Source organism: Formica exsecta, unplaced genomic scaffold, assembly GCF_003651465.1.
Source record: "Formica exsecta isolate Colony F162 unplaced genomic scaffold, ASM365146v1 scaffold2, whole genome shotgun sequence".
NCBI lineage: Eukaryota > Metazoa > Arthropoda > Insecta > Hymenoptera > Formicidae > Formica > Formica exsecta.
In genome coordinates, this window is record NW_021849297.1 from 4098981 (window position 1) to 4117278 (window position 18298).

General features: G+C 31.1%; 4 protein-coding genes across 8 annotated transcripts in view; 3 read left to right on the top strand and 1 right to left on the bottom strand.

Moving 5' to 3' along the window:
- The first annotated feature begins 501 nt into the window (after positions 1-501).
- Positions 502-3562, top strand: LOC115234296 (phosphotriesterase-related protein-like). The gene is made up of 7 exons (XM_029805267.1): positions 502-809; positions 1181-1340; positions 1808-1998; positions 2090-2257; positions 2551-2715; positions 2810-3030; positions 3241-3562. The coding sequence occupies exons 1-7, from the start codon at positions 776-778 to the stop codon at positions 3373-3375; spliced, it is 1074 nt and encodes a 357-aa protein (XP_029661127.1). The 5' UTR covers positions 502-775; the 3' UTR covers positions 3376-3562.
- Positions 3563-3846: 284 nt separating this feature from the next.
- LOC115234297 (phosphotriesterase-related protein-like) lies at positions 3847-7222 on the top strand. Of its 2 annotated transcripts, none has more exons than XM_029805268.1 (7): positions 3847-4000; positions 4233-4386; positions 4871-5058; positions 5728-5880; positions 6220-6384; positions 6475-6698; positions 6954-7222. In XM_029805268.1, the coding sequence occupies exons 1-7, from the start codon at positions 3976-3978 to the stop codon at positions 7092-7094; spliced, it is 1050 nt and encodes a 349-aa protein (XP_029661128.1). In that variant the 5' UTR covers positions 3847-3975; the 3' UTR covers positions 7095-7222. The 2 variants fall into 2 exon arrangements, with proteins under 2 accessions (XP_029661128.1, XP_029661129.1); XM_029805269.1 differs by having other exon boundaries at positions 4361-4386.
- Positions 7223-7563: 341 nt separating this feature from the next.
- On the bottom strand, positions 7564-16610 carry LOC115234294 (G-protein coupled receptor moody). Of its 4 annotated transcripts, XM_029805265.1 has the most exons (10): positions 16154-16610; positions 15666-15880; positions 11927-12078; positions 10258-10398; positions 9798-9968; positions 9492-9619; positions 9123-9276; positions 8813-9012; positions 8464-8661; positions 7564-7716 (listed from the first exon to the last, which is right to left on the bottom strand). In XM_029805265.1, the coding sequence occupies exons 3-10, from the start codon at positions 12052-12054 to the stop codon at positions 7625-7627; spliced, it is 1212 nt and encodes a 403-aa protein (XP_029661125.1). In that variant the 5' UTR covers positions 12055-12078; positions 15666-15880; positions 16154-16610; the 3' UTR covers positions 7564-7624. The 4 variants fall into 4 exon arrangements, with proteins under 4 accessions (XP_029661125.1, XP_029661123.1, XP_029661126.1 ...); XM_029805263.1 differs by having other exon boundaries at positions 15666-16610; XM_029805266.1 differs by having other exon boundaries at positions 8393-8661; positions 15666-16610.
- The window catches only part of LOC115234292 (G-protein coupled receptor moody), a 15304-nt gene continuing 9075 nt past the window's right edge, over positions 12070-18298 (top strand). Inside the window, exon 1 of the mRNA XM_029805259.1 lies at positions 12070-12127. The gene's annotated coding sequence lies outside the window, so the exon portion shown is untranslated. The remainder of the gene's footprint in view (positions 12128-18298) is intronic.

Sequence of the window (18298 nt, forward strand, 5' to 3'; positions counted from 1 at the left end):
CGAAGCACGTATCAACGACGAGATAAACAATCGAAAAATCTTGGAACATAAAGAGGCATAAAATGTTCCACGTGATAGAAAAGTGAAACTGCAATTATCTCGTTGAAAAATTTATATACTAAAAATTTTTATATTGTAATACATATTTGTTTTATACGACGATCTTTTTTTGCTATTTTTACATTTACTATTAACTGTGTCAATAACACTTCTTTCACGTCCTTTCCCTTAAAATTAGGTTTTGTAATGAATCATATAAAAAATAATTATAAATATATATATATATTATAATTAGCCTTTTAATTAAGATAATTGTATCTAAAGTGACAACTTTTGATAAAGATAATTTTCTGAATTTTCTGAAATATGTGTTATTTGTAACGTCTTGTAGATATCTTTGTTATCAACGTAAGTTATGCATATAGGCATATATTAACAAGCTTTTTTATCCACTATATATAACACATAATATATTATCAGGAATTTTAATAGGATTTAAGAGTGCCAGTCAAGCAAGATGATAATGAGACGAGTGTCTGCGGGTTGAGTTAGGTTGATTCTGATTAAAGTGTGTCACGTCACAGCAGTAGCGAGTAATAACTCGTAGAATGTGTTTATATTCTTGTGCTGCTTGTATTTCAAAAAATAGTAAGCTAATATATATGCCATTTTAGAACGCGTATTCGGCATACATCATTATAATTTGGCGTGGAGCACAGAATACAAGTTAAATTGTTTGGAATTCTTTTTATTTTGAAGCATAAATAGAGTGAACATGGCTGGTAATTTTCCAGATACCGTAGAAACAGGTAAGTGTGAAGAAAAATTAAAAGTACTAATATAAATACAGTTATAATAAATACAGTTAAATTGTATTTATAAATTTATTTCATGTATCAAAGAAACTCTTAGATTATATAAAAAAAAAAAAAATCCCAAATCTCAGATTATAAATGTATTTTAATCCTCAACAGAATTATTATAATAGAATGCTTTCAATTTTTTGCGACATAAGAAACATTATTATAATTAGTAGTAATATAAAAACACAAGATTTTGTGTTCAAAAATCTCTCTTCGCATAAAGTAATATTATTCAAATATAATAATGTTTTTTTAAATGCAAATATAAACAGATCTTACAATATTAAATGTTTAATTATTTATTATTACATCTGCAGTGTTAGGAAGTATACGATTATCCGAACTCGGCAAAACGTTAACGCATGAACATTTGGCTCTTGATTTCCGTAAATTTTACGTACCACCACCGAAGCATATCGAAAAACATTTTTCCAAAGATCTGCATCTCGCGAATATCGGATATATCAGGCAGTATCCGTAAGTCAAATAAAAAAATATATCTTTTTACAATAGATATTCAAAATTATAATATTACGAATAATCCTAAATAAAAAATGTACATGGCACTTGATGGTGAAAAGTTTTAAATGTTAATATCGAGATATAAAAGAATGATATTATTATATTAATAATATTCTTTAACGAGTTAATAAAACGACTTTGCATATGTAATTTGTTTTCGTTAAACATTCTGGAAAAATTTTGAAATATATTAATATCTTGTTGATATTTTCTTAATTAGGATTTCTTAATTAAGCATTTTTACTTACAATATAGCAAAGATATAGCATTTTTCTTTTTCATTTAAAATTATGATATATAATAAAGTTTGATGTATGAGACAATCTTCATAATTTTTATAATTATATATCAGTAATCAAACTAATGAATAAATATTGTTATAAAAATGATAAATGATTAATACATTAAATATATTGATTCAGATATAGTAGTTTGAGTAATTTGGAGTTTTATGACGACCACGCGGAGAAAGCTGTCCATATGGATGTAAAATTATTCAAAGAAGCTGGCGGTGGGACCATCGTTGAAAACAGCAGCCATGGTTTGAAACGTGACATTCCTTTAATGAGAAATGTTAGTCAGTCGATGAAAGTTAATGTGATCGCTGGAACCGGTATGTTTTTTTACTATATTATTATTATTATTATTATTATTATTATTATTATTTCTAAATGCTATATATACATAATTTTGTATCTCGATAGGTTATTATGTTGCCAGTACACAAACTGCATCGACCCTCGACATAACGAAAGAAGAAATGTATAATCTCATGTATAGAGAATTGGAAGAGAGTTGCGTGGGGTGTCCCAACGGGTTGGAGGTAAAGGCTGGATTTATCGGAGAAGTCGGCAGCACTTGGCCGATTGAAGGTACATAGGTATACACATTAGCTTGCTAAATATTTTTTTTTGTGTGTTGTTTTTATTTATTAGAATGAAATATAAATAAATGTAAAAATGTATATCAAGACGTTGAGGAGACAAGAAACCAGAAAACAAAGCACAAAAAATGCAACTAAAACAAAATGACATATATAATTTATTAGACTACTTTTACGTTATAAAAAGTAAATCTCGCTTAGTAATAAAATAAATATAGTTAAGATTAATTAATAATAAACATATTAAATTATATTTTAAAATAATACTGTATTTGTAATTAGATTTTGAAAAACGTGCTATTTCTGCGACTGGTGAACTTCAAGCGCAATTGCATTGTTCTGTGAGCTTTCATCCCGGAAGGGACGTGTCTGCACCTACGGAGATAATGCGGATCTATCAAGAGGCTGGTGGAGATCCTACCAGAGCCATCATGTCCCACATTGATCGTAAAATTTATAGATTTTTTTTATTATTTTTTATAATTAGATTATACACCAAAAATATTTCTCTGAAAATGCGTTAATTAAATAAATTGTATAGGTACGTTAATCAACAAGGAGCAGCTCATGGAATTTGCCGACGATAACAAATGCTACATCCAGTTTGATCTGTTTGGTATCGAGTGTTCTTATTATCAGATGAATCCATCGGTCGATATGCCATCAGATGCACAGCGTATCAAACGCATCGCACGTCTGAAGAAGGAAGGAAAACTGCACCGTGTTCTTATGAGTCACGACATTCACACGAAGCACAGACTAGTACGTATTTTTTAATATCTTTATTAAATTTTATATAATAAATTTATTTATTTATAATTTTGCTTTTATGAATTAATTTTAATTTTATTTAACGCATTTTTCGTCTCATTTTAATTTCAATTTATAGAATTAAATAATAAGTTAATTTAAATTAAGATTAAAGTTAAATTGATGATTAAAACGCTTGAAATTATTTTATTAATTTTTAAGATACATTTCGGCGGCCATGGATATTCTCATATCGCAAATAATATTCTGCCAAATATGATAAATAAAGGTTTCACGATGGAAGAGATCAAATTAATAACAGCTGAAAACCCAAAGAGATGGTTTACTCGGCAATAATCTACTTGCGCAATAGATGTTATATTGTTCTTTATAATATAACATTGTATTTTTTCGATTATTGTTTGTAGATTGCTACGATAATTTTTATTTTTATTATCGTTCTGTATTAAAACTGTATTTTTAATTCAAAATAATATGACTTGTATTGTATTTACAAGATATAAAAATTGATATCTATAACAAAGAATAATTGTTCACATTTTTTGTACTTTGAAATTACAAACGCGTACGACATATTTAATTTTTGAAACGTTTTATTGTTTATTAGTCAATAAATAATTTATAATATAAGACTTGCTATTTCATAAAACAACAAACATATATATTAGAAATACTAATCATATTATATAGATCGAAGGATTTATTCGAGTTTGTATCTTCACCAGTTATTTATACTTGTTATCATCAAAATAAATACGTATTCCAATGTCAGTTGAGTATACATAATAAGTTTAACGATCAGAATATCGAAGCAAGTAACATTCAGCTTAGATGCTTTTAGAAAGTGTACTTGATTACATCTGTAATATAAATCCGTGTACTATAAATTCTTTGTGTTTAAAAAATTGAGTGAAGATAGAAAGCAGTGCCCTTATAATGGATGGTAATTACGTGGAAACTGGTAAGAATGTGTAAAGAAAAATTTTAAAGTAATTAAATGATATATAATGCAATAAATTGTATTTACATATTTTCTCATATGGATTCTGATATATTTTTCCGTCGAATATTTTATCTTTATAATTCAAAGATTATTATATTTTTCTAATTTTTTGCGATTTTTTGCGATCTCCCAAGTATGCGAATTATCCATCTTATAAACACTTATTATTTACGTTTTGTGGTGTGTGTAGTACTGGGATCTACGAGAATGTCCAAACTCGGCACAGTATTAACGCACGAGTACTTACTAAACGATTTTTCCAATCTCTACAGTCATTCTTCGGGACAAATATATGATTTTAAATCCTCTTCTTTACAGAATTTCGGATATGTTAGACAGTATCCGTAAGTAAAATTAGAATATCTTTCGCATCTCAGAATTTTTCTCTAAACGTGAATGTCCTTCAAGTTTGTAATATATGTTTAAACGACAGATGTTTGTGTGGATATGTGTATATCGAAATAATATACGAAAAAATAGCTTATAATATCAATATAAGAAAAGTCAGTTTTGTTATATGACATTCTTCAATGATAATAAAGTAACATTTTAAATGTAACTTAATAATTAGATCAATGTTTTACAAATTTCATAATGTTTATATATGTAATTTGTTTTTAGAACGTTTTAGTTATAAAAAAATGAAATATGCATCTCAACACATATTTTGTGAAACATTCCACTCTGTCGTATAAAACAGCTCCATATAATTTTAATTTTTATGTGTTTCCTTATAATTACATGCGCATCGATAAATTATTAAATAAATATTGTTAAGAAAAATATATGTAAATATGTATTTAATGAAAAATATATATTACAAATTAGATATAGCCATCTGTATAATCTGCGGCTTAATGATGAAGAGGGAATAAATGCTACTATTAATGATGTGAAGTTATTTAAAGAAGCTAATGGTGGAACTATCGTGGAGAAGAGCAGTTGTGCCAATCGCAATATTCGTTTATTGAAATCGATTAGCAAAGTGACCAAAGTTAATATAATTATTGGTACAGGTATGACTGTGTGCACAGGGTGTATACTATATATACTGTAATATTATATATACAATATCTTTCTAAATTCTTCGCGCATGAGATGTGTTTTTTCTCAGCGAAAATATAAGTTGAGTCAATGTTTTTTGCGTGAGGATTAAAAATAAGAGGCTTTTCATATGTTAGAAAATATAAATAAATAACATACTATATATTTTTTTTTAGCTAATTTTTTAAAATAAATCTTAATAAAATTTTAACTTATTACTTAATGAGTAATTATATAGAGACATTATTACAGTAAAATTTGAAAAGATGTGATAAATATGAATTATCCTCGATATTTTCGCCAGTGATTGAATGCACAACTTCTATGTATTCTCAATGATTTGTAATACGAAAATTGTCACTTTGAGACACATTGTTCGACACTCATTAACTTCTAGAATGCATTACTAAAATGTACAATAATTATATATGAGACTCTGTACAATAATCTATCTCATATCTTTAAAATCAAATTCTTATTCACAAATTAAAGTAATTATCTCAATTGGCCAAAAAAGATATTTTCATACATTACAAATAAATATATGGCTAATTTCGATTTCTCATATTATCATTAATTATATCATTATTATATTCCTGAATTATCATTAATTATATCATTAATTATCTTATATTTTTCAGGATATCATATTACTGATACAGACAATGCATTGACTTGCACTACAACCTCAGAGGAAATGTACAATCAAATATATGATGAATTTGAAAATGGTTGTAAAGATTATCGCGATATGAAGCCAGCATTTATCGCAGATGGCGGCAATATTCTTCTAGGTACACGTTTACATATAAAAGAGAAAAATATATATATATATAGAAAATATACAATTATAACGTTATTATAATTTATTTTAAAGTAGTTGTGTTGCGAAATATATATCTCAGTCTCTCTCATTAATATATATATATAATAAATCTAATTAAAATTATATCCATTAAAACATTTCTCTTATATTTTTATTATATACAGTGGCTTACAGAGATATATTCGAACGATGTGATTCATTTACAAATAAAATATAGATTGATAATTGCGTTTGAATATGAGATTCGAAAACCATATTAACTATATTATATTTATTATATGGAGTTTGTATTATATTTATATCTTAGATTTTGAAAAACGTGCTCTTCGTGCAATTGGCGAGTTTCAAGGGCAATATCGTTATCCCGTGAGTTTTCATCCCGGAAAAGATGTAATTCCACTTATCGAAGTAATGCGAGTTTATCAAGAAGCAGGTGGACAGCCTACAGAATTTGTTATGTCCCACATCGATCGTAAGATCCACGAATTTTTTTAAATTAATTTTCAAGTAACTCGTCTGTATAGAAAATATTGCTGATATACTAATTAAATAAATTTAACAGGTACATCGTTCTCAAGCAAAGAGGATCTCATGGAATTCATCGACGACACCAAATGTTACATTCAGTTTGATCAGTTTGGTGTGGAGTCTTCTTTCTATCAGTTGAATTCATTCATTGATATAATGTCAGATGCGCAGAGTATCAGACTTATTGCACTGCTAAAGCAAGATAAAAAACTGAACCGAGTTCTCATAAGTCACGATATTCACACCAAGCATAGGCTGGTATGTATTTTTCAACATTTCTACAATCAATTTTACATAATAAATTTCATCACTTACATAATTTTGTTTTTATCTCGGCGCATCACCTCTTTAATTTTATGATCTTATTTAACATACTTCTTATTATATTTGATCTTTAATTTACACGATTAAATAATAAATAATCTAAATTAAAATTCGAATTAACCCGATATTGAGGCAGAATCAGTTATAAATTATAAACGCCTGTGTGGAATTATTCTATTAATTTCTCAGACAGCTTTCGGCGGGCTTGGATATGCTCACATTACAAATAATGTTGTGCCAAACATGTTAAAAAGATATTTTACGGTGGAAGACATCATTCTTATAAGAAATAGTAATCCTTACAGATGGCTTAACCGGCTTAATCTATAATCTATTTGCTGGATAGATCGTATCAGATGGTGTAAAGCTCTATTTTAGATTATATAAAACATAAAATGATGAACATTTTTTTAATGTATTTTTTTCTTTACTGAATAATACTCTTATTTGCAACAGTCTATTTTTATTATTTTTACTCTATAATAAGCATATTATAAGTGTATTTTAAATATAAGGCAATATAAAATTCATATTTTATTTACAAGATACAATAATATATGACAACCTTTGGTAAGAATCAATACCTAACTGAGGGTAACTATATGTGGCTCTTTCAAACGCCACGGAAATTAAATAAGCGTGCGTGACATATTTATTATTTATATTATTTTGCTCTTTGGCGAAAGAATAATTTATGGAACGTACTATTCCATCGTACTATGAACAAGGTACGAAAATTATGCAAATTGGTTCGATAACACAGTGAAAATTTCTGCTTTTTCTTCCTTTTTCTTTTATCTTTTTTCAACGAAAAAACCTTTGATCTCTTCTCGATCTTTTTTAATTTTCGTCTCGATATATCACAATTCCTCCTCGAATTGCGAACTTCTCACAGGATTCATAGCGATAGAGACCGTCGACACCATTGTTTTACTGAAGTCCTTTGAATAATCTGCAGTTAAAAACAAAATCCAAATGCATTTTGATAGCAATAGAACTCACATTTTTACGTCAAATGTACAAAGAGAAAACAAATAACATAAAATAGCAAAACAAACTATTTTTATATACAATGAAATGTCTTGGTGAGACAATTATAGACATGTAATGTAATACAGAAGAAAACTACGTACAAAAGCCAGAAAAGATAGTATCATGAAATAATTAAAAAAGAAATTATTATATACATATATATATATATAATATCTAATATTGTAGTAATTTATTAATAAAAATTGAAAAAAATAGCTCAAACATAACACAAACCCTTTATTATATATTAAATTAATAATGAAAAACAAGCAATAAAAAATAATATTTAAGCAAATTAAGTCAACAATAAATTTAGCGATCTACGATGAAGAAGAAATGCAAAAGATCTTATTAATACATTGTTAATTTACGATCGGAGGGATACAACACACACTATTCGACGTCGCTCGCTCGTCGTTAAGCCCCAAGAAGGAGTTAAGAAGCTGCTAGGCATAAAAAGAAATTAATGATTAAAGGATGCGATTAAGGAATTGATTAGCGCGCATACACACACACATAGTGTTTGGTCACAGATAGCGATACCAAAACGGCAATCGAACAAAGTAAGAAGCAAACTTGTGGTGCCCTTGACTTACGAAGTGAGCGAGTGGTCGCGCGCTCGATCAGAGCTTGGTGAGTGTTACCGCGTGACGTTGCTCGAAGTTACCTTGGACGTAGTCCTGCTGATGAGCCTGAAGACCACCACCCGGTGCGCTGCTGCCATACGGAGTTAAGCTCACCCTTATCCACGAGCAACCGATCGCGCCGGCATACGCCTGTCTGTACTGCTTGTTCATGATAACGTAAATGATCGGATTCACACATGACGCGAAATACAGCAGCAGATATCCCAAAACGTGGCACTCTGAAATAATTCGATGTTCAGTGCGTGCGGTGATAACGGTGGAAGCAAACTACAGTAAATATATCGTTAAAAGAAGATCAAGAAAAGAGAAAAAATTGAAAGCCAATATACAGTTACTGCCATCAACGTATGTAGATAAATGTATTCGTACCGGGACATCTGACCTCCGCATCGGCCACCTTGACGATGGTGATCGGCAGGTAGCACGCAAGGAAGCTGATGAAAATCGCCAGCACCATCTTCGTGATTCTCCACTCGCTGCGCTTCTGCTTGATTTCCTTAATGTCCCTCCCAGGTGTATGAGGCGATTTTATCGTTGGTGCGGCGTGCTTTCGCATTCTTGATTCTGATCTACAACGTCAATTACAGATCCCGATTATTACTTTCATGTGGATGGAACGGTAAAAAATAAAAATAAAAATAAAAAAAAGATAATGCAAAGCCTTGGAAACGTGAATTACTTGTGCACCACCCAGAATATTTTGGTGTAACAGCCAACAATCACCACACATGGTATTAGAAACCCCATGACAAAAAGAAATGTCTTGGAAGTATTACCGTGACGGTCCTTGACGATGGAGCAAGTCTCCAGATTGCGATCATAATCGAATTTACCTGATAAAGAGAGTTATAAGCGAGTAAGTGACAAGCGATAAATAATACGTGATAAAGATAGTAAAACAAATTTTACGAATTTCATTCATTTTCTTTTATAAAATAATTTTTAATTCATCTTCTTTTATAAAAGAAGAATTATTTAAATATTAAAATTGCTTAAATTATTTAAAAATTATTTAATTATACAGAATGACATAAAAATAGCGACTCACCCCACACTCCCAACAGCGTAGGTATCTGCATCCCGTAAGAAAACAGCCAGCAGAAAACTATCATCGCGGCGATCCAGTATTTCTTGTAAACTTTGCTATATACGGCGTGATGCGCTATCATAATATACCTATGTAAAATCAAGAACTTTTTTTTTTTAGTTTCATATTGTACTTTAATTTTATTGCATTAATTTAGGAGAGATAACTCGTCTCTTAGAGGCCCGATCAAATTTCAAAATAAATTAAAGTAAACGTTTTAAGTAAATTAAATACTTAAGCTCGAGGATAGAAGATAGAGACACGCACCTGTTAATAGTAATAGCTGCTACAGACAGAAGACTGACACCGACATTTCCGTACCTGAAGAACGGCACGAAGATGCAGAAGAATCGTATATCCGCCCAGCCAGCATTGATGAATCTGATAGAATCGAACGGCAGCACCAGCAGACAGAACACGAAGTCCGCAATGCACAAACTATTTCATCGACATAAGTTGACTCACTTTTAATTGACGTAAACATTAACGGGAAAAAGTTGCTTTAAAACATTTTTAAGCGTTTAGAAATTATTCTTTTTTTTTACGTAGAATGACGCGATACGTTTGTATGAGATAATCACTCAACACGCAATAATGACTCATACTGTCGTACTAGTTCTTTAAACGCGTGTGCAAATTAGCTATTTATATCACACATATTTAAATAAGGAAATCTTTATTGATAAAATTAATAAAATAAAGTTAGGTATATAGATTGTTGTTATACCTTATAATAAAAGCCGCTGCGACGTTGCGAACTTTGGGATATTTACACAGAGCAACGATCGTTAGTAGATTACCAGCTAGACCAATTATCATGATAATGATCGCCACTACTGCCGCAAAAGTTCTCAAGGGTTTCGAGAATCTGCAACAGATAAATCAATTATAAAAACAATCCTACTTTGTTTATCGTGGTTCTCTTCATTGATAAGAATTGCATAATTTTCAATTAAATGGATTAATTAGTAATAAAAAGTATTAATATATCTATTGCTTAATTAATAATTAATCCAAAATCCAAAAAACATAATATTTTGCATAAATTTATTTTATATTGCTTTATGTTGCAGCGGTAATGAATTAATTTACTTTGTACGATGCTTAACGTTTAATTTCTTATGGTATATAAGGTATTTATTTATTTATTTCAAGATTCATTCAATCGCAATCTATTATATTAATATACACACATACACACAATCGGTAAATCTAATTATATTCTCGTATATTATAATTCGCGTAAATATCTTTTTATCTCTAATTTTAACTTGTATATATTTATTTACTTATGTCACACACAAAATGTGTGTAATATAAGTATAATCCCTCACTCATATAATATAAATAACAAATTATATATTATATTATAAAATTATATAATATAATTCTCCAACAGGTACATCTTGACGTTGATGGGAGGGCTTAATACTTGGAAGGTTTATCCTGAAAAGGAAGCTAAGTATACTCAAACGACTCGTGATAATGCTATAAAAGCGAGTCGCAAAAAAATCATACATACGTAATGAGCGCACATTAATACATTTTAATCGGTTTTCAGTGTATCGAGTAGTTCGTCGAGTTTTTGTGTGATATTTCGATTTTGTTCTAACAAGCGATTGAGTTTACATTAATTAAAATTTGATCGATTGCCCGATAAAGGCAGGATGGGATCGTCTTCGTTTTAGTTCCACCGCGTCTCTTGTCTCACACGCCATATGTCTTCATATGTAGTCGAACGGCTTCCTTTTCTTTTACATTTTGAAGACATATGTTTCGCTTTGACGAGTTGCGTAAAACAACTTAGCACAATTTCTATGATATCATAATGCTTATAAGCTGCTATGATATCATAACAAATAGTATCTAAGCAAATTCGAGTCACTCTGAGAATCCGATGTGTGATAAGATAAGAGTCGGGGCGAACATTATTCGCATCGATTCTATCCATCGATTTCATATTTGTTCGCTTCTCTTGCTCGAAATTATTTTGTTAATTTAAATTTAGGAGTACCATGCAAACATTGTGTCCCAAAATTCACTGCCAGAGAGAACACTGGAGATCTATGATATATGTTACGTAAACTATAGATTTCCAGTACTGGCAATAAATTTTGGAACACAGCCAAAGTGTGGCAGTGTTTCAACTGCGGGAGTGTCGTGTAAAGTGTCGTACATAATAAACTGAATGAATTTTTCGCGAGTGAATTGTACGAATTGCATGAACTTTTTATGAATACAACGTGTGAATTAACGAATTCTATCGACCTTAACAATTCTGACAATTTGAAAAGAGGGAGAGGTCTCTAGGAGAGGCATCGGACAATTGATGACAATTTGATGGACATTGTGACTGAAATATTACAAAAGTATGCTTTAAAAAGATCAACGCATACCTTGACAATTCCGCATCGACGATAGTGTTTTGCGTGACGTTGTCCATGACATGGGGCAACCACGTAGCCGTACTATCCATTGTACCAGCCATGCCAAAGGTGTCGAGATTCTGATTCAACGATTCCATTTGGCCTCGATCGACCTCGAAGACCTGCACGAACAAAAAAATGGAATTAAATATTCAATCTGTGTTCTCCTCGGTAAGTGATTAAAGCAGATGATTAACAAGTATTATAATTTATGAGTACAAATATTTTTGATGAAAAAATAACCGAAACAACGATTTCTTAAATTAGTAATTAGTATATCTACCGCTATCTGTCGCTCAAGTGATTTACCTTAGAAATCAGAAAGACATTCAGCGAGAACAGAATTGATATAAATAAACCGCTCGCTCATTTCTCGATGATTATTAGTAGGCATGCTCGGGATCAATTATTAACGCGAGACACAAAACAGATAGACGTGGAATTTCCGAGGAGGAAACCACGATCTAAAATTCCAGTACGCACGGTAAAGCTGGTTTGATGTAAAGCGGATGCGACAATGCTTGTTTTACAATTGTTTCCTGAATCGCGACAGAGAAACACGCGTTGCAGTGCACTAATATACCGTTCGTCATATTATGATTCATCTATTGATATTTTTATAGAGTTCCAATATAACAGAAAAATATATACTTTATAATTTATTAAAAAATTTAAAAATAATTATAAAATCTCTTATAAAAATAATATTAGATTACAATATATATTTGTGTATCTCATTAATATGTGCCTAAATTTGCTGAAGACTTTAGAGTCCACAATAGCGGTTGTCTGATGACGCGTAGGACGTTTGACATTTGCGTTATGCAAATATCGCGTGCGCAAGGCGCATTAAAATAATTCCCCGACGTGCACAATGGTTGGAGAACGACTTACGTTAAGGAAAAGAGACTAAGAATTTATTATTATTTATGGGCGCCACCGACGGAAACAGGTCGTCTGGAGGATTTATAGATGATAATACTCCAGACGCTTTCAGACAATGATGCCTCTCTGATTCTTCGACATCCTTCAACATGCTCGAATATATTTAAATACTTTACTTTTACTTTATTTGGAAAATACAAATTCGAAACTGACTGACATTTTGGAATCGAAATATTATCGGAATATATATATCAACATTTAGAAATTTTTAATTCACAATATATATGGTGTTTTTTTTTCACTCCTTATTTTATCTCGTTCTTCAATCACTGAATCGTAGCCACAACACCAAATAGTTGCGATTACTAAACAATCATTATAGATCATCGGTATATGAGTCATTTACGTTATCAAAACATGTGTGACACGCGGTATTAGAAACTCAGAAGGAGCACGTATCAATTTCCTGTAATGTGAATAGTTTCTAGATACTGATATTATTATCAGGGCTTATTATATTTTTAACAAATTTTCTATTTAAATTAATTTTATTTAAAATTACATATGTATATATACATATAAAATCTCAATTTGTATAATTTTTATATTTTATTTTTCTGTGATAGTTTTATAAAAAAACTTCTGTGAATTCAGAATTGCATAAATTTATTTATTGATCAGCGATTGTGATCTATATGTAAACACACGTTGCAAAGGGTGCGTTGGATTTAGTAAACTGAGGTTAAACTACAGTGCATTAACCCCGATTGAGTTTAATTAGGGGAAATTAACGGACACCCGGTACTAGGCGTCCCCTTGTGCGACAAAAAAAGCGATGAAAGCTACGGAAGACTATGGGAACGCACCAACGCGTCGCATCGGTTGCGTCGTTGTTTCGCTTTACATATCTTGTCACCAACTATTGACAAAATAGTTTGATATTATCTCGTTTTAATGAATAATTAATTATATTATTAAATAAATTTTTACAAACTTAAATATAGGAAGAGATCGGAGAAGCCAAGAAGAAAAATCGAAATCAAATCTAAAAATCTTAATTAAATTATAATTTATATATATTTGAAAAATATATACTTTAAGTGTTGCTCTATCTTTTTCTTAAATTAAAAAAATTATATATTAGTTATTTATTTTTATTATATTATTACACAAAAAGTAGACTTTTGTCGAGCATAATCGAGTGTAATCAAGTGTAATCGATTATTTCGAATCTGTGCGAAATCTAAATGGCACGAATGACTGATTCGAGAAGGGCGTGTATTTGACTTTTATATCAACTTGATAAGCAAAGTTAATCGGCAGCACGTCAACGGAAGAAGACGCGATGTGAAACCGCGAACATTATTTTTTATTCCGTGGAAGTCCTCGGTGATGAACTGACGTCATCGAATGATTTCCGTGTTAATCACGCGACGAACGGCAATGAATGAGTCAAGTTGAGTCACGGTGAAAGCACCTAGATCGAGTCGGTGCGAGTTGTCGATGCGTCGTCGACTGGCATCTCGTTGTATAATCAAGCACATTTCTGATAAAAAGTGCTCTTTAATTCTTTGTCTGAATAAATTTATATTTATCAGAGGCCTATCGAGCGAGATTTTATACAGTCAACTCCGATATAAATTAACATCGATAACATCGATAGCGTCGATCGTATTATATACCCGTATCGTATTATTTATTCAGCTTTGTCTTTCCGGTACCCATTAAAAGACTGAATACATATTTAATTATGTAAATCGCCTGAATTAAAATTAAATATTGCAAAGCGCAATCTTTATATCAACGCAAAAAAATACACATGAATATATAAACAATAACATAAATTTCTTTTATTTAAATTTGTTACGCGGTTTCTTGCACCTTTTTTATATTTTTTTTATAATATAAACAATCGCAATATATAAATAATGAGGGCGAAAAGACAGTGTACGTACATATATGACTTGAGTGCAAGATCGTTGAAAGTCGCGATCGAGGTGCTACTACTCTCGTATCCCACCCAGAGCACCACGTGGTGTGGATGTCAAACGTCTGCACTTACGGTACAAAACATGTGTCGTGCTATTCATACTGTGCATTTAGCGCTAAATACGCTGTAGTTAAGACATGCCCTTTATCGGCTCATTTAACGTGTTTCCCTCATGAATTTTTATGTGAAAAAATATATAGAGAATATTATAACTTATTAAAAATTTTCTTAGAATTAATATCACAGACTAAGACTTAACAATAATTTAATAAAAATCTTGAAATTTTAAGAAATTTATATTTTTTACTTGGAAAGATTAATTAATTTTGCGAAATAATTGTTTATAATATTTTTTTATTATACATATATAAGCTTTATGTAAAATTTAAAATTGTTTTCGAATGAAATGTGTGTATTTGAAAATCTACTTTTACATTAATTCTTGGTATAGTCCAGCTAATTGAATACTACTCCACTCATCACAATTATCTCCACGTCATGTTTCTAAATTGCCTTGGGACTTTGCTATGGTTTTTTGCTCTGTTCTCGGCGTTGGTCCCTCAGAATCTGGCAGACCAACTTGACATCGACAGAATTCACACGAGCAAAAAATATAATGACAATTTTTTAAAGAATCATTTCTTCAAATATTCGAATAATTATCTCTTTCACATGCTTTTTTATTTCTTTTTTTAAAGGAAGAAAACTTTGGCCGATTAACTTCTATAGAAATCACTCTTGTTTCGTAAAATTAAATTAATGCATTAAGATCTAAAGAAGAAAAATATCTAACTAAGAGAAAGAGAGAATAAAAGAGTGATATTTGTCACTTACCGCTCGTCAATTCTTGTTACTTTAAACCAGTCATAAATCCGTCAACGTGATAGATAACGGAGAGGCGGAAAGACCTTTGTTGAGTAAAGAATACGACCGAGAAATGTAAAAATTCTCAATGTCCTTCCGCTTAAACGCGTCCTTGCGTATGTGTTCCTCACCAGAAATGATCAAAGTCGCTTTACAATATCAGACTGAGTATTTAAGCGTTGCTTCTTTGGAAAAAGAATAATTCTGGATAATTCTTATCGACCGTCTAATTATCAAACGTGCATCACATGATACGTATAAAGTCTTTGTTGATACTCTAATGACTAGAACATTTATTTAATGTCTCTTTGATTTGTCATTAAATGATTTTATTTTCTTCTTCTTTTTAACTATATCTTTCTTTCCAATTTTATTATAATAATTTAATTTCACCAAATATGACTAAATTCTATAGAATTCACTTGTCGTATCTTCCCCTTAAAAAGATGACTTGATACCTTTGAAAAAGCCGTCGATTTTCGCTGATCACGAAATAATTTGTTCACATTCGTTATTAGTTCACAAAAATTCACTTATTTTAATTAAATATTATTTCAAACTTTTATTTAAAGTCTTATCATCTTTATTGTAAATTGCGTGACATCTGCCGAACGATTACGATTTCCTTGTAACTTGGCGATTTCGACCGCTTGATTCTTCGGGACCGACTCGGATCATACTGTCTCTCTGGGAATCTTATTTCAATTTTTTTTCAAAAAATTTTGTTATTTAACCAAACGACACTCATCGTTTTGCATTTTTTCGCGGTGATTCGCGATTTCGACTGCGCGCGATCGATTCTGCGGGGACCGGAGTTATAGCTCGGGGACCACTGGCGCGAACCGTGTGGCGGGCACCGCGTATGCGTCAGCGTCACCATGGATAGACTGCTGCTTACCCAGCATTCCGTCAGATTGTACACACGCTAGATACGGGCCCCGCGGGTAGGCGGCCACGGGAGAAGGAGGTGATGAAGAAAGAGCGAGAGAGAGGGAGAGAGAATGCGGGGGAGAGCAGCTCAATGACGATGCGAGAGCACATCTGCACCCAAGATCCGGGGACCCGGTTGACCCTTCCGTTGTGACACACCGTGCTGTTTCTTTGTAAATTGCACGGAATGTGCTGCAATTGCGATATGCCACGTTTTTTTGTTCATTTTGCGTAATCAGGATAACAGCGATGTATGTATACGGATACCTATATCTATATTACAAGCAATCTTCATTGCCATCGCTTATTTTTTTAAATTTTTGCCGAACATGCAGGATGAATCTATAAGATATAATATAAAAAAATTTTAGTCTTAATTCTATTTTTATCAAAAAGAATTTTAAAATTCCAGATAAAATCTTTCTCTTTTAATCTATAAATAATTTTTATTTCGATGATTTCTATTTACATAAAATTTTAATTAAAGGTGCACATTATAAAAAAATATTAATAATTGCAAGTAATTAGATAGAAAACAAAATATTTTATATATTTGGCATATATATTGCATAGTTATAAACTAACTTATTGTGATTAATAAATGGAGGGAAATCAAGGTGCAGGCGAATTACCGTATTTAGCAAATTCGCGCGAGAACTTGTAATCGAGTGACCGCGAGCCGATAAGATCGTCGCTCTTAATATCGCGGTCATGCACGGTATTTATTACTTAAGCAATCGAAAACATGGCGAGAGTGAATTAGACTTAACAAAGTGGAACCGATCAGTCGCATTAATTGGAATGACTGAATCAAACATCTCGCTGGATTCACATAGAGGCGACCCGCATCCAACTGCCTATAATTGTTCGAAATTAACACGGTCTTCTCGAATCTCTCGCTCTTTAATTGGTTTTTAGACACGCTATTCTGTGTTAAAAGAGCATCAGCATAAGTACAATAGATCTATTCCAATCAAATGTAATGTTAATTAAGTATGTAATAATTAGTAATATGTGATTGTATGTGTGCGGCGTCCTAGATTTGCCGGATGTTCTTCCGGCGTGCTACAGATATACTAGATGAGAAATTGAATATATCAATAGCCATATAATAATTAAGCATTGAGAATTTAAAAAAATTGTCAACTTACGATAATAAATAAAAGTCTTAATTTTCAATTAACTGTTAGCCAAAGAGAAATATTTCGTTGAGAAAACATTAATTTTAGAAATTGTCTGAATATGGATTCTTTAGAATCCATTGTTAAAAAATAATATGGTAAAATAAAGGAAGACATATTTTATAAATTATTTACATAATTTCTTACATCATGTAAAATATTTATAAATCGCGTATGATTCACTGATTATTAATTCTAATTTCTAATTTTCCGTAATATTAATTATTGTTATACCGTTAAATGATCTTAAGATTACACATTTTTCTACAAATTCCACTAATTTAATATTAAAATATATTAAGAAAATACGAACGATTAATTGCTCTTACAATATATATTTTTATGATAACATTCCTCGTCTTCTCTAGATGCAAGCAATTGCCAGAGATCTCGATATTCCCTAAATTCGGACAGACAGCGAACCGGAGAAACGCACTTCCGACTCGCTCGCTTCCGCTTGCGGGCGTTCGTACACAGCTGGAGACTCTTTCC

What these genes read in the sequence shown, in the direction of transcription:
- LOC115234297 (XM_029805268.1), top strand. Translation starts at nt 3,976, where the DNA reads ATGGATGGTAATTACGTGGAAACTG. An exon ending in TGGCGGCAATATTCTTCTAG is followed by an intron (nt 5,881 to 6,219) that starts GTACACGTTTAC and finishes TTTATATCTTAG; the next exon opens with ATTTTGAAAAACGTGCTCTT. An exon ending in TGTTATGTCCCACATCGATC is followed by an intron (nt 6,385 to 6,474) that starts GTAAGATCCACG and finishes TAAATTTAACAG; the next exon opens with GTACATCGTTCTCAAGCAAA.
- LOC115234296 (XM_029805267.1), top strand. Translation starts at nt 776, where the DNA reads ATGGCTGGTAATTTTCCAGATACCGTAGAAACAG. An exon ending in CATCATGTCCCACATTGATC is followed by an intron (nt 2,716 to 2,809) that starts GTAAAATTTATA and finishes TAAATTGTATAG; the next exon opens with GTACGTTAATCAACAAGGAG. An exon ending in TTCACACGAAGCACAGACTA is followed by an intron (nt 3,031 to 3,240) that starts GTACGTATTTTT and finishes TTAATTTTTAAG; the next exon opens with ATACATTTCGGCGGCCATGG.
- LOC115234294 (XM_029805265.1), bottom strand. Translation starts at nt 12,054, where the DNA reads ATGGAATCGTTGAATCAGAATCTCGACACCTTTGGCATGGCTGGTACA. An exon ending in GCAGCTATTACTATTAACAG is followed by an intron (nt 9,620 to 9,797) that starts GTGCGTGTCTCT and finishes GATTTTACATAG; the next exon opens with GTATATTATGATAGCGCATC. An exon ending in TACGCTGTTGGGAGTGTGGG is followed by an intron (nt 9,277 to 9,491) that starts GTGAGTCGCTAT and finishes TCTCTTTATCAG; the next exon opens with GTAAATTCGATTATGATCGC.